Source organism: Gastrolobium bilobum, unplaced genomic scaffold (genome assembly GCF_033153095.1).
Source record: "Gastrolobium bilobum isolate Gb01-03AN ecotype WA unplaced genomic scaffold, APGP_CSIRO_Gbil_v1 utg14771, whole genome shotgun sequence".
Taxonomy (NCBI): Eukaryota; Viridiplantae; Streptophyta; class Magnoliopsida; order Fabales; family Fabaceae; genus Gastrolobium; species Gastrolobium bilobum.
In genome coordinates this window covers 77,632-93,266 of record NW_026896622.1, presented here as the reverse complement: position 1 = coordinate 93,266, position 15,635 = coordinate 77,632, and the positions used below count along the sequence as shown (strand labels likewise).

The following is a 15,635-nucleotide window of genomic DNA, read 5'->3' as shown; positions in this document are numbered from 1 at the left end:
TGGTGATAGTTGGTGGCGGTGGTAATGGTGGTGGTGACGACAGTGGCTATGGTGATGGTGGTGGCGGTGGCGGCGGCACGATGGTGGTTGTTGGCGGCGGCGGTGGCATGGTGGTGATGGTGACGGTAGTGGTTGCAGCAATAATGGCAGTGGTTATGGCAGTAGTGGTGGCGAAGGTGGTGGTGGTGATTGTGGTGCCGGCGGCGGTGGTGGTAATGACATGATGGTGGTGCCGGTGGCTGCGAAGACGGTAGTGGTAGTTGATGGCGATGGTGGTGGTGGTGACAGCAATGGCTGCGACGAAGGTGGTGGTTGGTGGCAGTGGCAGCGATGGTGATGGTGACGACAATGGCTACAGCAATAGTGGTGGTGGTGGCGTGGTAGTGGTAGTGGTGGCATGGTGGTGGTTGTGGTGATATGGTGGTGCTGATGTGGTGATGGGTGGAGATGGTGGTGATGGTGGCAGTGGAATCGTGGTGGTGGTGACAACGACATTGGTGGTACAACGACAACAACGACAATGGTAGTGGTGATCCTATCGAGATAATGGTGGTGGTGGAGAGTAATTGAGATAGACAAGTGTTTCTCATTTTATGCCAGGGAACAAAAAAACAGAAATTTTTTTATTCCTTTTTCTGTTCCCCATCACAAAAATTAAATTGGTTCATCCCGGGAACAAAAAAATAAATTGGTTTTACCAAACAAGTTTCTTATCCATTTTTGTTACCAGGAACAGAAATTAAAAAAGAATTGATTCTAGGAAGGTTGTCATGCGCACTCTAATCCTAATACAACAGCAATCACAACATAGCAAATAGGCTTGAGCCCTTATCAGAGGCACCAAAAGCCCATATCATACTACCCACAGGTAATCTCTATAAATACAAGGTAAACTCTAAAGGTACGTTACGCTCTCTCTTACTGTTATGCTGTCATTGTGCGCACACACACCCCTTTGGCTAACGTCGTTATTATTTCGTTGTGCACAGTGATCTACTTGACTCAAGGGTATCTCTACCTTGGAGAGGGCACTAGATTCAAGATTAACATACAAATCCATTGGGCTGGACATCTCTGTCTCTAAGATAGAACATTGTCGCCGTCTATGGAAATCGAACCCACGACCACGTGACCCCTGACCCTTACCACATGGCTATTAATTAAATGGGCAAATCACTTCTTCTATTGCGTGGGTAAAGAATTAATTGCAGCTGAGAGTTCAAAAATTGTACTAGGAGATATTTTATTTTTCTATTTTGTTTAAAAAAAATGGGATCCATAATCTTATCTCTATCGCATCGCAGGAGATTAATAATTTTATAACAATAGAAGATGTTTTATTCCCTAATTAAATATAGGGTTATGTTTTTCTACTATCATAAGAGAACATTTTCTTCTTCTACTAACACAGCAAATATGTGGCCCCCAAATATTTATTGTGTTAGCAGGAGAAAAAAATCTTCTCATATAACATGATAAAAACATAACCCTTAAATATAAGGGTTTTGTTAATGTCATGTAACATGAAAATGGATACATCATGTTACAGAGACATGTTTGTGTAGGACCCACCAAATATTAGGGAAAAAAAATAAAGAAAAAAACTTGCACGGAAAACAATCTGAGAGTAGAAGGAAACAAAATTTTCATGTAACATAACATTTGTTTTTCCCTAAATATAAATATATAACCCATTAATAGCTATATCGATCATAATTTCACGTACACATACATATTACATAGGATCTTGTTGGCCAGTCTTTACGGTTTATAAATAGAGTGAGTTGGATAAGTTTTTTAAAATATATCTTTATGATTAATTCTAAGGGAAAATAATTTGTCTCTTTAAATGACACAAATTATGTCACTAAAACTGTTTATAACTATGTACTTCAGGAAGTACATAGTTATAATATTAAAAAAAAAATTCTCTTTTCAGAACCTGTCGGCAGATGTAAAAAGTGAAAAATATAAGTTTAATATTATAACTATATACGTACCGGAATACGTTATAACTTATAAGCAGATAAAATAACACAACAACTTGTGTTCTTTAAAAGGATAAACTAATTTATAACTTTTTTTTTTGTAACTAGAGTACATAATTATAAGAAGCTAAAAGACACAACTTGTATCCTTTAAAATAAAAAAACGTTTAACCTAATTTTAAATACTTAGAAATTCGAAGAATTCCTCGTATACCCATGCACACATACATTGATCCAAAAAACATAAAAATTTGGTATAACAAATATTAATGTTCTATTTTGTTTATTAATACACATAATATACAGTAAGCTACTATGATATAAAGTAAATTTGTTAACAGTTATAAAGAGGTGTAAAGTGCTTATTATTATTATTATAGTAAGCTTCATTTTCCTTATTTGTTATATCCTATGATTTCCTTACAACTGTCCATAGTCTTTCATCGAGTTGAATCTTATTTAGCCGCACCACCTAAGTGAAAACGACACAATATAAACAGAATAATTACTTCTAACTTTCAACCGTAAGCTGAAAAAATCACGTAGAAACATTGGAATTATAAGAACTCACCGTTTGCATGTCCACATATTTTTATCTTCCCCAGAAAAACAAAGAGAATATCCTAAACATCTTTGAATACTTTTGTTTCGTAATCGGATTACATGCCATATTATAGAATTTGAGGTCGTTAGATTGTAAGCATACATCAGTAATGACATGTACGTGACTTTATGCTATAGAAATCGCACAAAAGTCCAAAAAAAGAAAGAAAAAAAAAGAAAAAAAAAAAGAAGAATCATGAATCATATTACGTTAAGATAATTCTAATCAAATAGGTTGCAATATTAAAACAATTTTGGGCACATCGCTATGGTAAATTTGTGCTAAAAATCGACCGTCACCAACTTTGGGAACATCGACCAAACAAGTGAATTCAACCAAGAACATAAAGCCACTCTCTTACTATTTTTTAAATTGAAAGTAATCTCTTAAAGGCATATTCTTGCCACATTCTTATCATGCACAATGAAATGTATAGAAACGTGTCTATATATTCAGTCAGCGTATCCCTCATCCGATAACATTAATGCAGTGTTCGTCATAATGGCTCCCAGCAAACAACAAAAGGTAGTGGAAATGGGGGATATGACAGAAGAAAATGGTCGTGATGAACCGAACAAGAACGTTGTCAGAGCATTGCCATTCTTCAAACTCTTGAGCTATGCTGACTTAGTAGACTGGATTCTTATGGGTTTGGGAACTATAGGTTCGATTGTGCATGGCATGGCCCTTCCTGTTGGCTATCTTTTGTTGGGAAAAGCTCTTAATGCTTTTGGGAACAATATTACAGACCCAGATGCCATGGTTCGTGCTCTTAAAAAGGTATCTAGTACTTACATGTACAAAAAATTCTTACATGTTCAGAGAATATTTTCAGTACCACTGAACACTCACTACATTAATTATTAAAGTTAGGAAAAAAAATGTTCCACTTATTTGTATTTATTCTATTCACTTCTTATTTTTAATGCAACATGAACTCTTTTAGAGCGTTCAGTGCTAACTATTTTTCATATATTCATATTCGACTAGAATTGAACTAATCAAGTAATCAATAAATTTATAAATAATATAAAATAAAAAAATACTAAGCACTACGGTGAATATTTTCTAGCAAGGAAATGTTATGTAGTATTTTGTATTAATTATATCTCATGTTAAATTAAATGGTATACGGCAGTAACTTTTTCTTACTTTATAAATACTCACAACTTCTATCATGTGACAACGCACTAGTTCGGTTTGTTATTTTGATTTTGATCATCTGATTATATTTTTACTATTTTTTGTAAATTAAAAATAATAATAGGATGATATTTTTATAATTAGTAATAAAAATATGTCAATTAAAAATTTAAAAAAAAAAAATCAAACCCACTCTAAATAGTAAATACTGTTTGAAAAAGGATTTGGATATTCACGATATTAGAGAACAATATAAATCATTAAAAAGATCCCACCCAACACCTTAAAGTTTTTGGTTGAAATGATTTTTTACATGATATTAGAGCTTCAGGGACCACAAGGTCACGAGTTCGATCTTCACTATCCCTCGCATTCGAATGAAATTAAAATAAGCACAAGATAAACCAAAAAAATAAAGCTTGCGCAATATTCCCACTTCAAAGTCAAATGGTTCTTGTGTTAAGGAATGTGTTAGAGAATAATATAAATCATTAGAAAGGTCATCACCTAACACCTTAAGATTTTGAGTTGAAATACACACCTTGTAAGAGAGACCATTAAATTGCATAAATTTCCTTGTCGCTAGAACTTAATTTGATTTGAATAGATTAATACGATTGTTGTTCTTGTTGGGTTCAGGTTGTTCCATATGTGTGGTACATGGCCATCGCCACATTTCCTGCTGGGATACTTGGTATGTTTTTTCTTTCGTGCATATCAAGTTGATTTAATAGTAATCCAGTGCTTATATGGAGACAATTTGTGTTTACTTTTTCATCTTTTAAACCGAGTAATTGACTTTAGTAAGGAAGTCTATAATAATTTTAACTTTGATAAAAAAAAAATTAAGAATTTAATATTTTATAAAATACAAGTATTGACATAATAAATCATGCATACATAACAGTTTACTTTTTAAATTTTATCATCAAACAATTAAAATTTTATATTTTTTAATTCCATTAAGTACACATCTTAATTTCAAGGATGTCAAAGAAATATATTACTAGCAATCTATCTAATGTATATATTTGTTTACATATCTACTTGTGTTAGAATATATTCGAGGTGCGTAGTCCTTTGTTAATTAAGCTTGGGGATTTATGAACGTTCTTTGCCCTGATCATGTTGAAACTAATGCAGAGATTGGTTGTTGGATGTATGCAAGTGAAAGACAGTTATTACGCCTAAGATTAGCTTATCTAAAAGCAGTCCTCAGCCAAGAGGTAGGGGCTTTTGATACAGAGTTAACAAGTGGAAAAGTCATCAGTGGAATAAGCAAGCACATGAGTGTCATTCAAGATGCCATTGGTGAGAAGGTCAGCAAATCAATCATGATCGCGTTCACCCTTCTTCCCTCTTCCTTCACAACATTTTATGACTGAACCTCAAAGTGTATTTCTTACTCACAGTTGGGTCACTTCACCTCAAGCTGTGCTACTTTCTTTGCTGGAATTGTGATTGCTACCATAAGCTGTTGGGAAGTGGCGCTTCTGTGTTTAGTGGTTGTCCCGCTTATTCTTCTAATTGGGGCAACTTACTCCAAGAAAATGAACACCATATCAACCACCAAAATGCTTTACCATTCAGAAGCTACATCTATGATAGAGCAGGTATGAGTATATACATATATATAGGTCCCGCCTTCAATTACTTCTTATGTCACATAAATGTGACATAACTTAATCAACTTAAGTCAGCCTACTTTAACAAGCTCTGATATTGATATTGCAGACAATATCACATATAAAAACAGTATATGCTTTTGTTGGAGAGAGCTCTGCAATCAAATCCTTCACAGAGAACATGGCCGAACAGTACGTTATAAGCAAAGGGGAGGCACTTGTGAAGGGAGTTGGAACAGGGATGTTTCAAACTGTGAGTTTCTGTTCTTGGGCTGTCATTGTATGGGTTGGAGCTGTTGTGGTCGTAGCCGGAAGAGCAAAGGGGGGAGACATAATAGCTGCAGTGTTGAGCATTCTCTTTGGTGCCATGTAAGGAAGCTAACACTATAACCTTCAGGCTTGTTAGGAATGGAGAAACAGGTTAATAATGGAGTAACAAAATTAACTCTCCTTGTGAATTGCAGATCTATCACTTATGCAGCACCAGACATGCAAATATTCAATCAGGCAAAAGCTGCAGGATATGAGGTTTTCCAAGTGATCCAAAGAAAGCCACTAATAAATAATGAATCAAAAGGGGATATGCCTGGGGAGATTAAAGGTTACATTGACCTAAGAGATGTTCACTTTTCCTACCCATCAAGGCCAGAGAAACCTATCCTTCAAGGACTGTCCTTGTCAATTCCAGCAGGAAAGACAGTAGCACTAGTTGGTAGCAGCGGGTGTGGAAAGAGCACTGTCATTTCCCTCGTTACCAGATTTTATGACCCTTCCAGAGGTTAGTTTTAATTGTTTTCACTTTTTCTTTTATTTCTCTATTTTATCATATGATTAATGCTGATGTGCTTATTTCTTACCAGAAATAAACTGTAACGCCCGACCGCTTCAAGAATCAATGACTATCCATACATACTAACACAAGACTTTTCAGTGTGTTTTTTCCTCACTCGCACATTTCCCGGGAAAACTTCCCAGGAAGTCACCCATCCCAGAATTGCTCCAAGTCAAGCACGCTTAACTGTGGAGTTTTTCCGTTCCGGGCTACCGAAAAGAAGATGCATCTTGTTAGTATAGGTAGTACCAATTAATTCTTATAAGCTATCCCAAACTGTGCAGTCTCATACCTGCACAGTCTTTGGAATCCCTTTCTTTCGGGTGTCGATTTGATTCATTCATGCATGTATGAATGACTATCCATACATACTAACACAAGACTTTTCAGTGTGTTTTTTCCTCACTCGCACATTTCCCGGGAAAACTTCCCAGGAAGTCGCCCATCCCAGAATTGCTCCAAGTCAAGCACGCTTAACTGTGGAGTTCTTCCGTTCCAGGCTACCGAAAAGAAGATGCATCTTGTTAGTATAGGTAGTACCAATTAATTCTTATAAGCTATCCCAAACTGTGCAGTCTCATACCTGCACAGTCTTTGGAATCCCTCTCTTTCGGGTGTCGATTCGATTCATTCATGCATGTAACCCCCCACTGGAAACCTGTCAAGAGCCGCTCCTTGTCCATGCCCTTTAGCACCGGCGATCACTCCCCGCCCTCGTCAGCGCTCGGGATGTTACATACCCACCAGCTTCCGCCTGGTTCGTCCTCGAACCACACCGTACTGGAAGAGAGGCCCTGCTTTGATACCACTTGTAACGCCCGACCGCTTCAGGAATCAATGACTATCCCCACATACTAACACAAGACTTTTCAGTGTGTTTTTTCCTCACTCGCACACTTCCTGAGAAAACTTCCCAGGAGGTCACCCATCCCAGAATTGCTCCAAGTCAAGCACGCTTAACTGTGGAGTTCTTCCGTTCCGGGCTACCGAAAAGAAGATGCATCTTGTTAGTATAGGTAGTACCAATTAATTCTTATAAGCTCTCTCAAACTGTGCAGTCTCATACCTGCACAGTCTTTGGAATCTCTTTCTTTCGAGTGTCGATTCAATTCATTCATGCATGTAACCCCCCACTGGAAGCCTGTCAGGAGCCGCTCCTTGTCCATGCCCTTTCGCACCGGTGATCACTCCCCGCCCTCGTCAGCGCTCGGGATGTTACAAAAACTATATTAATGCAAGCAAATATATTAAACAAATACATTTACACCTTGTATGACAACCTATAAATACAATTTGCATATAATGTGTAAATACATCAGTCAATGAATTTAACACATCGTATAATTGTGAACATGGTCAAACTCATTAAATGAGCTATAAACATAGATTGAATAGTAATTAAAAAAACTCTTTAAGGTACATCAAAATTGATAGTATTGTATGATCTTGGATGCCAAACAGTGTGGTGCCAAGCCTGACATTGTTTAATATATTCCAGGAGAAATCTTTATTGATAATCACAATATCAAGGATCTTGATCTGAAGTTCCTTCGAAGCAATATAGGGACAGTTTCCCAAGAACCATCTCTCTTTGCAGGCACCATCAAGGATAACTTGAAAGTGGGGAAAATGGAAGCAGATGATCAAGAGATACAAAAGGCAGCGGTAATGTCAAATGCACACTCTTTCGTATCACAGCTGCCTAATCAGTACCTAACAGAGGTGAGCTACTTAATCTAGTATTTCATCTTTTTAGCTTAATTACGTCTTGTTTGATTTTCCTTTTATTGTATTAATTTACATTATTTGTATTCTGATCCTTCTCTAATTTAATGCCATATAACTAAAAATAAGGATGGAAGTACGACGATAAGGAAGTAAATAAGAAATACAAAGCCAAATTTTAAAACCCAAAAAAGTGAAATTGATTTTTTAAGTATAAAACTCACAAAATTTTTAAATACATACCTGAAGTCACATTTCAAAAATAATTCTACTATATGATTCAAACAAAATTAATTTTTCTAAACTCTCTTTCAAATATTATTCCTAAATACAAATTAATTTTTTTAACATACTTCTTTCAAAAAAAATTCTATCATCTATAACATCTCGTTAGTCCGTGCAAGCTACCAACCCAAAACAAGTCAACCAACCCGCTGAGGCATTTTAAAACATGTCTTCCGGAAACACATATTTCTTCATTTAATAACATCTATGAGCCCATATGTCGGCCATAATGATTGCCAGGTAGGACAAAGGGGTGTCCAATTATCAGGAGGTCAAAAACAGAGAATTGCAATAGCAAGAGCCATTCTGAAAAATCCTCCCATCCTCTTGCTTGATGAGGCCACTAGTGCCCTTGATTCAGAGTCCGAAAAGCTGGTTCAAGAAGCACTTGAGACAGCCATGCAGGGAAGGACTGTCATCTTGATAGCACACAGGCTCTCAACAGTTGTAAATGCAGATATTATTGCTGTAGTAGAGAATGGACAAGTTGTAGAGACAGGAACACACCAGAGTTTGCTAGACACTAGCGCATTCTATAGTGCATTATTCAGCATGCAAAACCTTGAACCAGTTCCTGAATCCAGGTAATTAGCCATTCAGTGTTCGCTTTTTCAAGTATTTCACGAACCAAAAGGTGTGGGGGAAGAACTCTAACCAGCTTTCAACGTTTACTGGATAGAACTACAATTTCCAAAAATAAAAGTGCCCGCCAACAAGATTTTCCTGATGAAACTAGACCACTACCAGAGAATCAGAGAGAGGTCCAAAGAAATCTCAATGAGCATTCTGTGCAAAAGGAACAGAACAAGAAAAGCACAACAAAAAGAAATACATTTTTCAGAATTTGGTTTGATTTAAAAAAGAGGGAGCTGGTGAAGATTGCTATTGGTTCTTTTGCAGCAGCTTTCTCTGGCATCTCAAAACCAGTTTTTGGATTCTACATCATCACCATTGGAGTAGCATACTTTGAAGAAGATGCAAAAAGGAAAGTTGGGTTTTATTCAGCCATCTTCTCAGCAATAGGGTTGCTTTCATTATTCAGTCATACCGTCCAGCATTACTTCTTTGGAGTGGTTGGAGAAAAGGCCATGTCAAATCTCAAACGAGCTCTGTATTCAGGTATCAGATTTCCCAAATTAGAATTTCTGCATATTCACCTAAATTCTAATTCCTGGAGAAAAAAAACTGAGGCACAAGCTAAAAAGCCTAAAACAATGCATCATATAGATAAAATCCCAGTATGATTTAACAAACACTAGTCAATAATCCTTTCAACTTTTACAGGAGTGCTTCGTAACGAAGTAGGCTGGTTTGACGAATCTGAGAACACTGTTGGTTCATTAACTTCACGCATTATCAGTGACACTGCCATGGTCAAAATCATTATTGCTGATCGAATGTCCATGATTGTGCAATGTGTTTCCTCCATACTGATAGCAACAGTAGTCAGTCTGATTGTCAACTGGAGAATGGCTTTGGTAGCTTGGGCTGTGATGCCCTGCCACTTCATAGGTGGTCTCATTCAAGCCAAGTCTGCCAAAGGATTTTCAGGTGACTACTCTGCTGCACATTCTGAGCTTGTTGCTCTTGCATCTGAGTCCGCTACCAACATAAGGACTATTGCATCATTTTGTCATGAAGAAGAAGTACTGAAGAAAGCCAAAACATCTCTGGAAATTCCGAAGAAAATGTACAGGAAAGAAAGTATCAAATATGGGATCATTCAAGGCTTCTCCCTTTGCTTGTGGAATATTGCACACGCCGTTGCTTTGTGGTACACAACAATTCTGGTTGAAAGACGTCAAGCCTCCTTTAAAAATGGAATAAGATCATACCAAATTTTCTCTCTCACAATTCCTTCTATCACAGAATTATACACACTGATCCCAACTGTCATCTCAGCTATCAATATACTAACCCCGGCATTCAAAACCCTTGACCGTAAAACTGAAATTGAACCGGATATACCGGATGATTCCCAACCTGAGAGGATCCAAGGAAATATTGAGTTTCAAAATGTAAAATTCAACTACCCTTCAAGACCGGAGGTCACTGTTCTTGACAATTTCAGTTTACAAATTGAAGCTGGATTAAAGGTGGCTTTTGTAGGACCAAGTGGTGCTGGAAAATCCTCTGTTTTGGCTCTTTTACTAAGATTTTACGATCCAGGTATGGGAAAGGTGTTAATTGATGGGAAAGACATACGGAGATATAATCTAAGATGGTTGAGGGCACAAATAGGGCTGGTACAGCAAGAGCCACTGCTATTTAATTTCTCAATTAGAGACAACATTTGCTATGGCAATAATGGGGCTTCTGAAAGTGAAATAGTGGAGGTTGCCAGAGAAGCAAACATACATGAATTTGTAAGTAACCTACCAGACGGATATAACACTGTTGTTGGAGAGAAAGGCTGCCAGCTTTCAGGAGGACAAAAGCAGAGAATAGCCATTGCCAGAACCTTACTAAAGAAGCCCGCAATATTACTCCTCGATGAAGCAACAAGTGCTCTTGATGCTGAGTCTGAAAGAGTTATTGTAAATGCTTTAAAAGCAATCAGTGCCTTGTGTTCAAGAACCACCCAGATTACAGTAGCTCATAGGCTTTCCACCGTAATAAACTCAGATACCATAATCGTCATGGATAAAGGTAAAATTGTAGAGATGGGCTCCCACTCAACCCTAATAACTGCAGAGGTAGGACTTTATTCAAGGTTATTCAGGTTACAGAGCTTTGAAGAGACCTCATAGGTTGACATTTGTTAGATATAATATAAATATGTTAGAAATACAATAAAACCATTCACATGCCTTCACCCAACAGCTTAAACCTTTGAGAGAGTTGGTTTGTTATATGGTATCAGAGCCCCTATAACCAAGGGGTCTAGAATTCAATCTCTGCCACCCCTATTATTCTAATAAAAGGTTGAATTTCAGCACAAGGTAGGTGGGTCTGTGCATTGTCCACATATCACGCCCAAAGGGCTCTTGTGTGAAGGGTTGCATTGAATATGATATCAATATGTTAGAGATGTAATAAGATCATTTATGTGTCTTCACCCAATAACTTAAACTTTTGGGGAGTTGGTTCGTGACAATAATTTTATACAGATCTGGTATTTGTAACTATGAGAAGTATCAATATCAATTTATACTTTATAGAACTAGGTTTTTTCTTAAATTTCTTCTCTCATGTTATGAAATTACAGTCCGAATAAAAGCCATGAAAAATAATTCAATGACATGAAATAGAATAGAAGATAGTACCTGGGCGTAGCAAAGCACTTTACATGGCTGTCTAAAATTCAAGGAGGACACTATCAATTGTCTTGAGTTTTTTCATCTCCTCTTCACTAGCGATTCCAGGATCAACATAACACAACTGAAATAGAAACAAGACCATCAAGCCCAATCATTTATTTATGCAACGCAATTATAAATCTTTGTTACAAGAATTAAGACCTGGTATTGTGGCTTCTTCAGTGTATGCATTCCTCTTTTTATGAGTTTCTGCCATCCAACTTTCTGCCTTAGCGATCTTTCAAGAGCAGCTGTACTCTATAATAATAAATTACAACATATGAAACTTGAAAGGATGCATCATCAGTATAGAACATGCATGCTGCAGAATACCCTTTTATATGTGTTTGTGTGTGTTATACAGAGAGAGGAAGATGGAGAACGCGTCCACACTACTTCCAACTATTGTTAAAATAAATGACTTATAAAGCTCATACTAGTCAAACCAAAGAAATGAGGATTATCACGGATGCGTGATAATCCTGATATACTTTGCTTCGTAGTTTGGCCCTAGTGTCGATCAAAGTCACGTACTATTTTCTTTCAACAAGTTGGAGAACAAAATACTTGACAAGAAAACTGCAAACGACTTATGGAAGGTAAAGCTCAAACCTATTTCAGTTGTATTTAAAAATAATGATGACAATAATAAAGGGAAGAAGCAAATATTGATTTTCACTTCCGTTGGTAAGATTAAAGAATAGAAGAAAGGAATAAGGGAGCTAAGTTCTTCCATAATTTCTGGATTTTAACTGACTTTATAAAATAAGATCAACAAATTCTATTCAAGTAATCTATTTGCATTTCACGACTAAAGGAGTGAGAGCTCTCTGCTCATATAGCATGACTTTTGAATCACCACTCTATTTTTGTTTTTTTGTTTTTTTTTTTTTTTTTGGATTTGGAAAAGACCATCATTATCTTTTGGATCCCTAAAAAGTGTCTAGCAAAACTCAAATCCATCCTTCCACTCTCAGTAGTCCTGTAGTCCTTTATATGAGAAGACCTTTTTTGGCTAACATCAATTTCACTACATCCGACACTTTTTCCTTTAGTTTCTCACCCATAATAAATCTAAAAAGCCGTTTGTATGATATGCAATTTCTCAAAGTAATCTAAATGACAATCAAGAAAACAGATAATAACAACGAAGTATGAAGCTGGCAACGAAGATAAATTACATGAGCAGGGTCCAAAACTAGAAGATTATATTCCAGAATTCCATTCTGTTGATGTTTGACTTGAATTCCAACTATTGTTCTTGAGTGACCATCATGTTGAAAGTACAATGGCCTGTCCAAGAAAGTTTTCAAAAATTAAAATGCTTTTAGAAACAAAATTGTTTGTGCGGTTAAAATATGTAACTAAAATGTGCCCTCACCCACGTTTTCTCGCTGATCACAACATGCTGCTGACCAAATTGGATTGAGCTTTTATCAGAAAAGTAATTCCACACAAAATCCATGAGAACTTGACAAGCCTCACTTTTTTTAGCATTACTTTTTACCATCTTATGACTATTTGCTTTATCCATAGAGTTATCAACAGTTGAACCAGGGACAGATGTATAATGCGACTGGGATTCCTTAGGACCAAAATCCACTACTCTTGCCCGAAGACCAAAGGAACGCAAGAGAGCAGCACACTCAGTAGTTCCTATCCATTTTTTCGAGCCACAAATAGCATGACTGAACTGAGAAAATCCAGGTGCATCAAAACCCTTTTCCCAAGCAACCTCAAGCCATCTCTGGAGCGACAGGATATCAGGAACAAATCCCGAACCACCAAACAAAGCTTCTCTTGCTTCTGGTCTTTGCACTAGCAAGTGAGAGCTAAGCAATTGAATATTACGCCATCCACAACCCCATCCAGCATCCTCGGACTCAAGGCACTGGAAATGATCAATATAACCTGACAAAATGCTTTTTGAGTTTTCAGCTTCAGACTCCAAACAGTTTCTCAACAAGGCCATCAAACCCACTTCAACTTTGTAAAATTTGCTCCTGGTTTGTAATCCAATCAAGCAAGCGATGCGTTCATCCATTGTGCATTCCTCAGTACCTCTACTACTCCCACCCCCACACCAATAGTTACAATCACCACAAGTTGCTCCAAACCCCGAGCCATTGGCTGCTTGTTCACTCTGCAAAATATAATATAAGACAATTTACAACACAGATTGAATACCTTATATATCTCTCTAATCTAGAAAAGCAGAAAAATTCCTCTATACATTACACATCAAAACTTATATTTTAACCAAAAAATTTAAAAACATTGGAGAATATTCACGCAGGAGTTGGTGTTTTGCAGAAACTGTGGTTGGTATACACTGTTCAGTTTCAGCAGATCACATTTTATGCTCAATTGGGAAAAACTTGCATTCAAAACAGCATAAGGAACTTCTTAAAAATAAGCAAAGCTTCAAAAAAAATTTACTTTTTTGTTTTTGCTTTTGTTTCCCTCGGATAAACTGGGGGACAAAACTTGGTTGTGTGGATATAGACGTAGTAAAAAGGAGAAAGAGAGAAGATAGTAGTACCGGGAGAGATTGAGGGGGCGAATTTGGAGAACGATGAATTTGTTGGAGCAGCTCGTAATCAGTGTCGTGATCGTCAAAGTGAGCGTTGGCGTGCCTGTATTTGCAGAATCACATTCATATCAATTATCAAATGGGGAAGAAGAAGAAGAAGAAGAAATGAATAACATACCATTCGAGTTGTGATGCGGGAACCGGTAAATCGCAAAAGGGGCAAGTAGTACATGAATCCATATTGCCTTTGCTATTATCAGAAAAAAAGAAGACAGAAGAAAGAAGAAAGAAAGAACACAAAATAGAAATGAAAGGAAAAAGATTTTCCTCTTCCTTCCATAACAAGTTATAATGCTGAGTGATTATGTCAGAAATCAGAATACGAAATTACCCTACCCATTCCATTACTTCTAATCTATATATATTATTACATTGATTTTTTAAAAAAATTCTGCATCGATTTTCAAATGTATTATCTTCTATACCCATATTTTTCAAATAGAATTTACAACAATTTTTTTTTTACACCTCAAATTTTTTTTCTCTCTCCTATTTATTGTTTAGATAGAAAATAATATTTCTTTTATAGAAAAATATTATCCTTAATATATATGATGAAAGACTGCCGTTCTATTTTTTATATTAATAAATACATCTAAGGCTTTAATGTTTTTAAAGTGAACGTAAATAAGTTATTTACATTCACTGCTAAAACGACGTCGTTTTGAATTGAAAAATTAAAAAATTATAATAAAAAAAACTATTATAATCCTGAAATAAATTATATTTACAAAAATATCTTGATTTCCGCCTCAAAACGACGTTGTTTTGGGCTCAATATAGATAAGTTATCTACATTGATAGTAAAAAAAAGAACCCTACATCTAATTATATAAATTTTGTCCATGAATTGAATATATTTTCTTACTTTATACGATAAATAAAAAAGTTAAGAGATCTTATTTTATTTTATAAAAATTATCATTGTTAGTTGTTCATTGAACAATTTTAAAAAATAAAATTATAAACACAACTTATTAATCATTTAAAGATCTAAATTAGGGGAATATTACTCTTATGTTATATAAAAGAATTTTTCTTTCATATACTTGCAAATTAAATGTAGGGCTCATTCTATATTTTTTTTTCTCCTCTATTTTTTTACCTCTAAATTATGAGAGAATGAGAAAAAAATTCTATCATGTGACATAAAAATAATATTTCTCTTAAAATTATAGAGTAATATAAACTTCAATGTTGTGTTCGTGTTGTTTATGTGGGGATTGTTATTCTTTAAAGGGTTAGGCTTTTTTTTGACTCTTCTGCCTCTTATTAATTAATTAATAATTATTTTGTCCCTTATTGAAAACTATCTACCAATATGTCCTTCTTTAACCGATTAACTTGAATATTTTATAGATTAAATGGTCAAAACAGACAAAAATAGTTGAGTTGAAGATTTAATCGATTAAATCTTCAACTTAATCGATTAAATCTTCAACAAGGTTTAATAAGGGGCTGAGATTCTGGTACAATATGCTTTCCTTTGTTGAAGATTTAATTGATTAAGTTGAAGATTTAATCGATTAAATCTTCAAGTC

The 15,635-nt window shown here is 35.8% G+C and overlaps 2 protein-coding genes across 4 annotated transcripts; one reads left to right on the top strand and one right to left on the bottom strand.

The window, feature by feature from the left end:
* The first annotated feature begins 3,093 nt into the window (after positions 1-3,093).
* Positions 3,094-11,486, top strand: LOC133301061 (ABC transporter B family member 19-like). The gene is made up of 10 exons (XM_061500650.1): positions 3,094-3,372; positions 4,375-4,429; positions 4,879-5,054; positions 5,148-5,348; positions 5,470-5,729; positions 5,825-6,138; positions 7,691-7,914; positions 8,443-8,786; positions 8,882-9,321; positions 9,487-11,486. The coding sequence occupies exons 1-10, from the start codon at positions 3,094-3,096 to the stop codon at positions 10,950-10,952; spliced, it is 3,759 nt and encodes a 1,252-aa protein (XP_061356634.1). The 3' UTR covers positions 10,953-11,486.
* On the bottom strand, positions 5,212-14,365 carry LOC133301070 (uncharacterized). Of its 3 annotated transcripts, none has more exons than XM_061500660.1 (7): positions 14,213-14,365; positions 14,044-14,137; positions 12,887-13,644; positions 12,683-12,794; positions 11,664-11,759; positions 11,469-11,583; positions 5,212-5,271 (listed from the first exon to the last, which is right to left on the bottom strand). In XM_061500660.1, exons 1-6 carry the CDS (start codon positions 14,272-14,274, stop codon positions 11,500-11,502), a joined length of 1,206 nt encoding a protein of 401 aa, XP_061356644.1. In that variant the 5' UTR covers positions 14,275-14,365; the 3' UTR covers positions 5,212-5,271; positions 11,469-11,499. The 3 variants fall into 3 exon arrangements, with proteins under 3 accessions (XP_061356644.1, XP_061356643.1, XP_061356642.1); XM_061500659.1 differs by lacking the exon at positions 5,212-5,271 and adding an exon at positions 7,855-7,894; XM_061500658.1 differs by lacking the exon at positions 5,212-5,271 and adding an exon at positions 10,836-10,890.
* Positions 14,366-15,635: the final 1,270 nt, after the last annotated feature.

Bases quoted from the DNA above. Each gene is read 5' to 3' on its own strand.
- LOC133301061 (XM_061500650.1), top strand. From the start codon at position 3,094: ATGGCTCCCAGCAAACAACAAAAGGTAGTGGAAATGGGGGATATGACA. The intron at 5,055-5,147 runs GTCAGCAAATCA...TCTTACTCACAG, and splicing joins AAGATGCCATTGGTGAGAAG to TTGGGTCACTTCACCTCAAG. The intron at 8,787-8,881 runs GTAATTAGCCAT...TTTACTGGATAG, and splicing joins GAACCAGTTCCTGAATCCAG to AACTACAATTTCCAAAAATA.
- LOC133301070 (XM_061500660.1), bottom strand. From the start codon at position 14,274: ATGGATTCATGTACTACTTGCCCCTTTTGCGATTTACCGGTTCCCGCA. The intron at 12,795-12,886 runs GTGGGTGAGGGC...TTTCTTGGACAG, and splicing joins GTTGTGATCAGCGAGAAAAC to GCCATTGTACTTTCAACATG. The intron at 11,760-12,682 runs GTAATTTATCTT...TTATTATTATAG, and splicing joins TAGTTTTGGACCCTGCTCAT to AGTACAGCTGCTCTTGAAAG.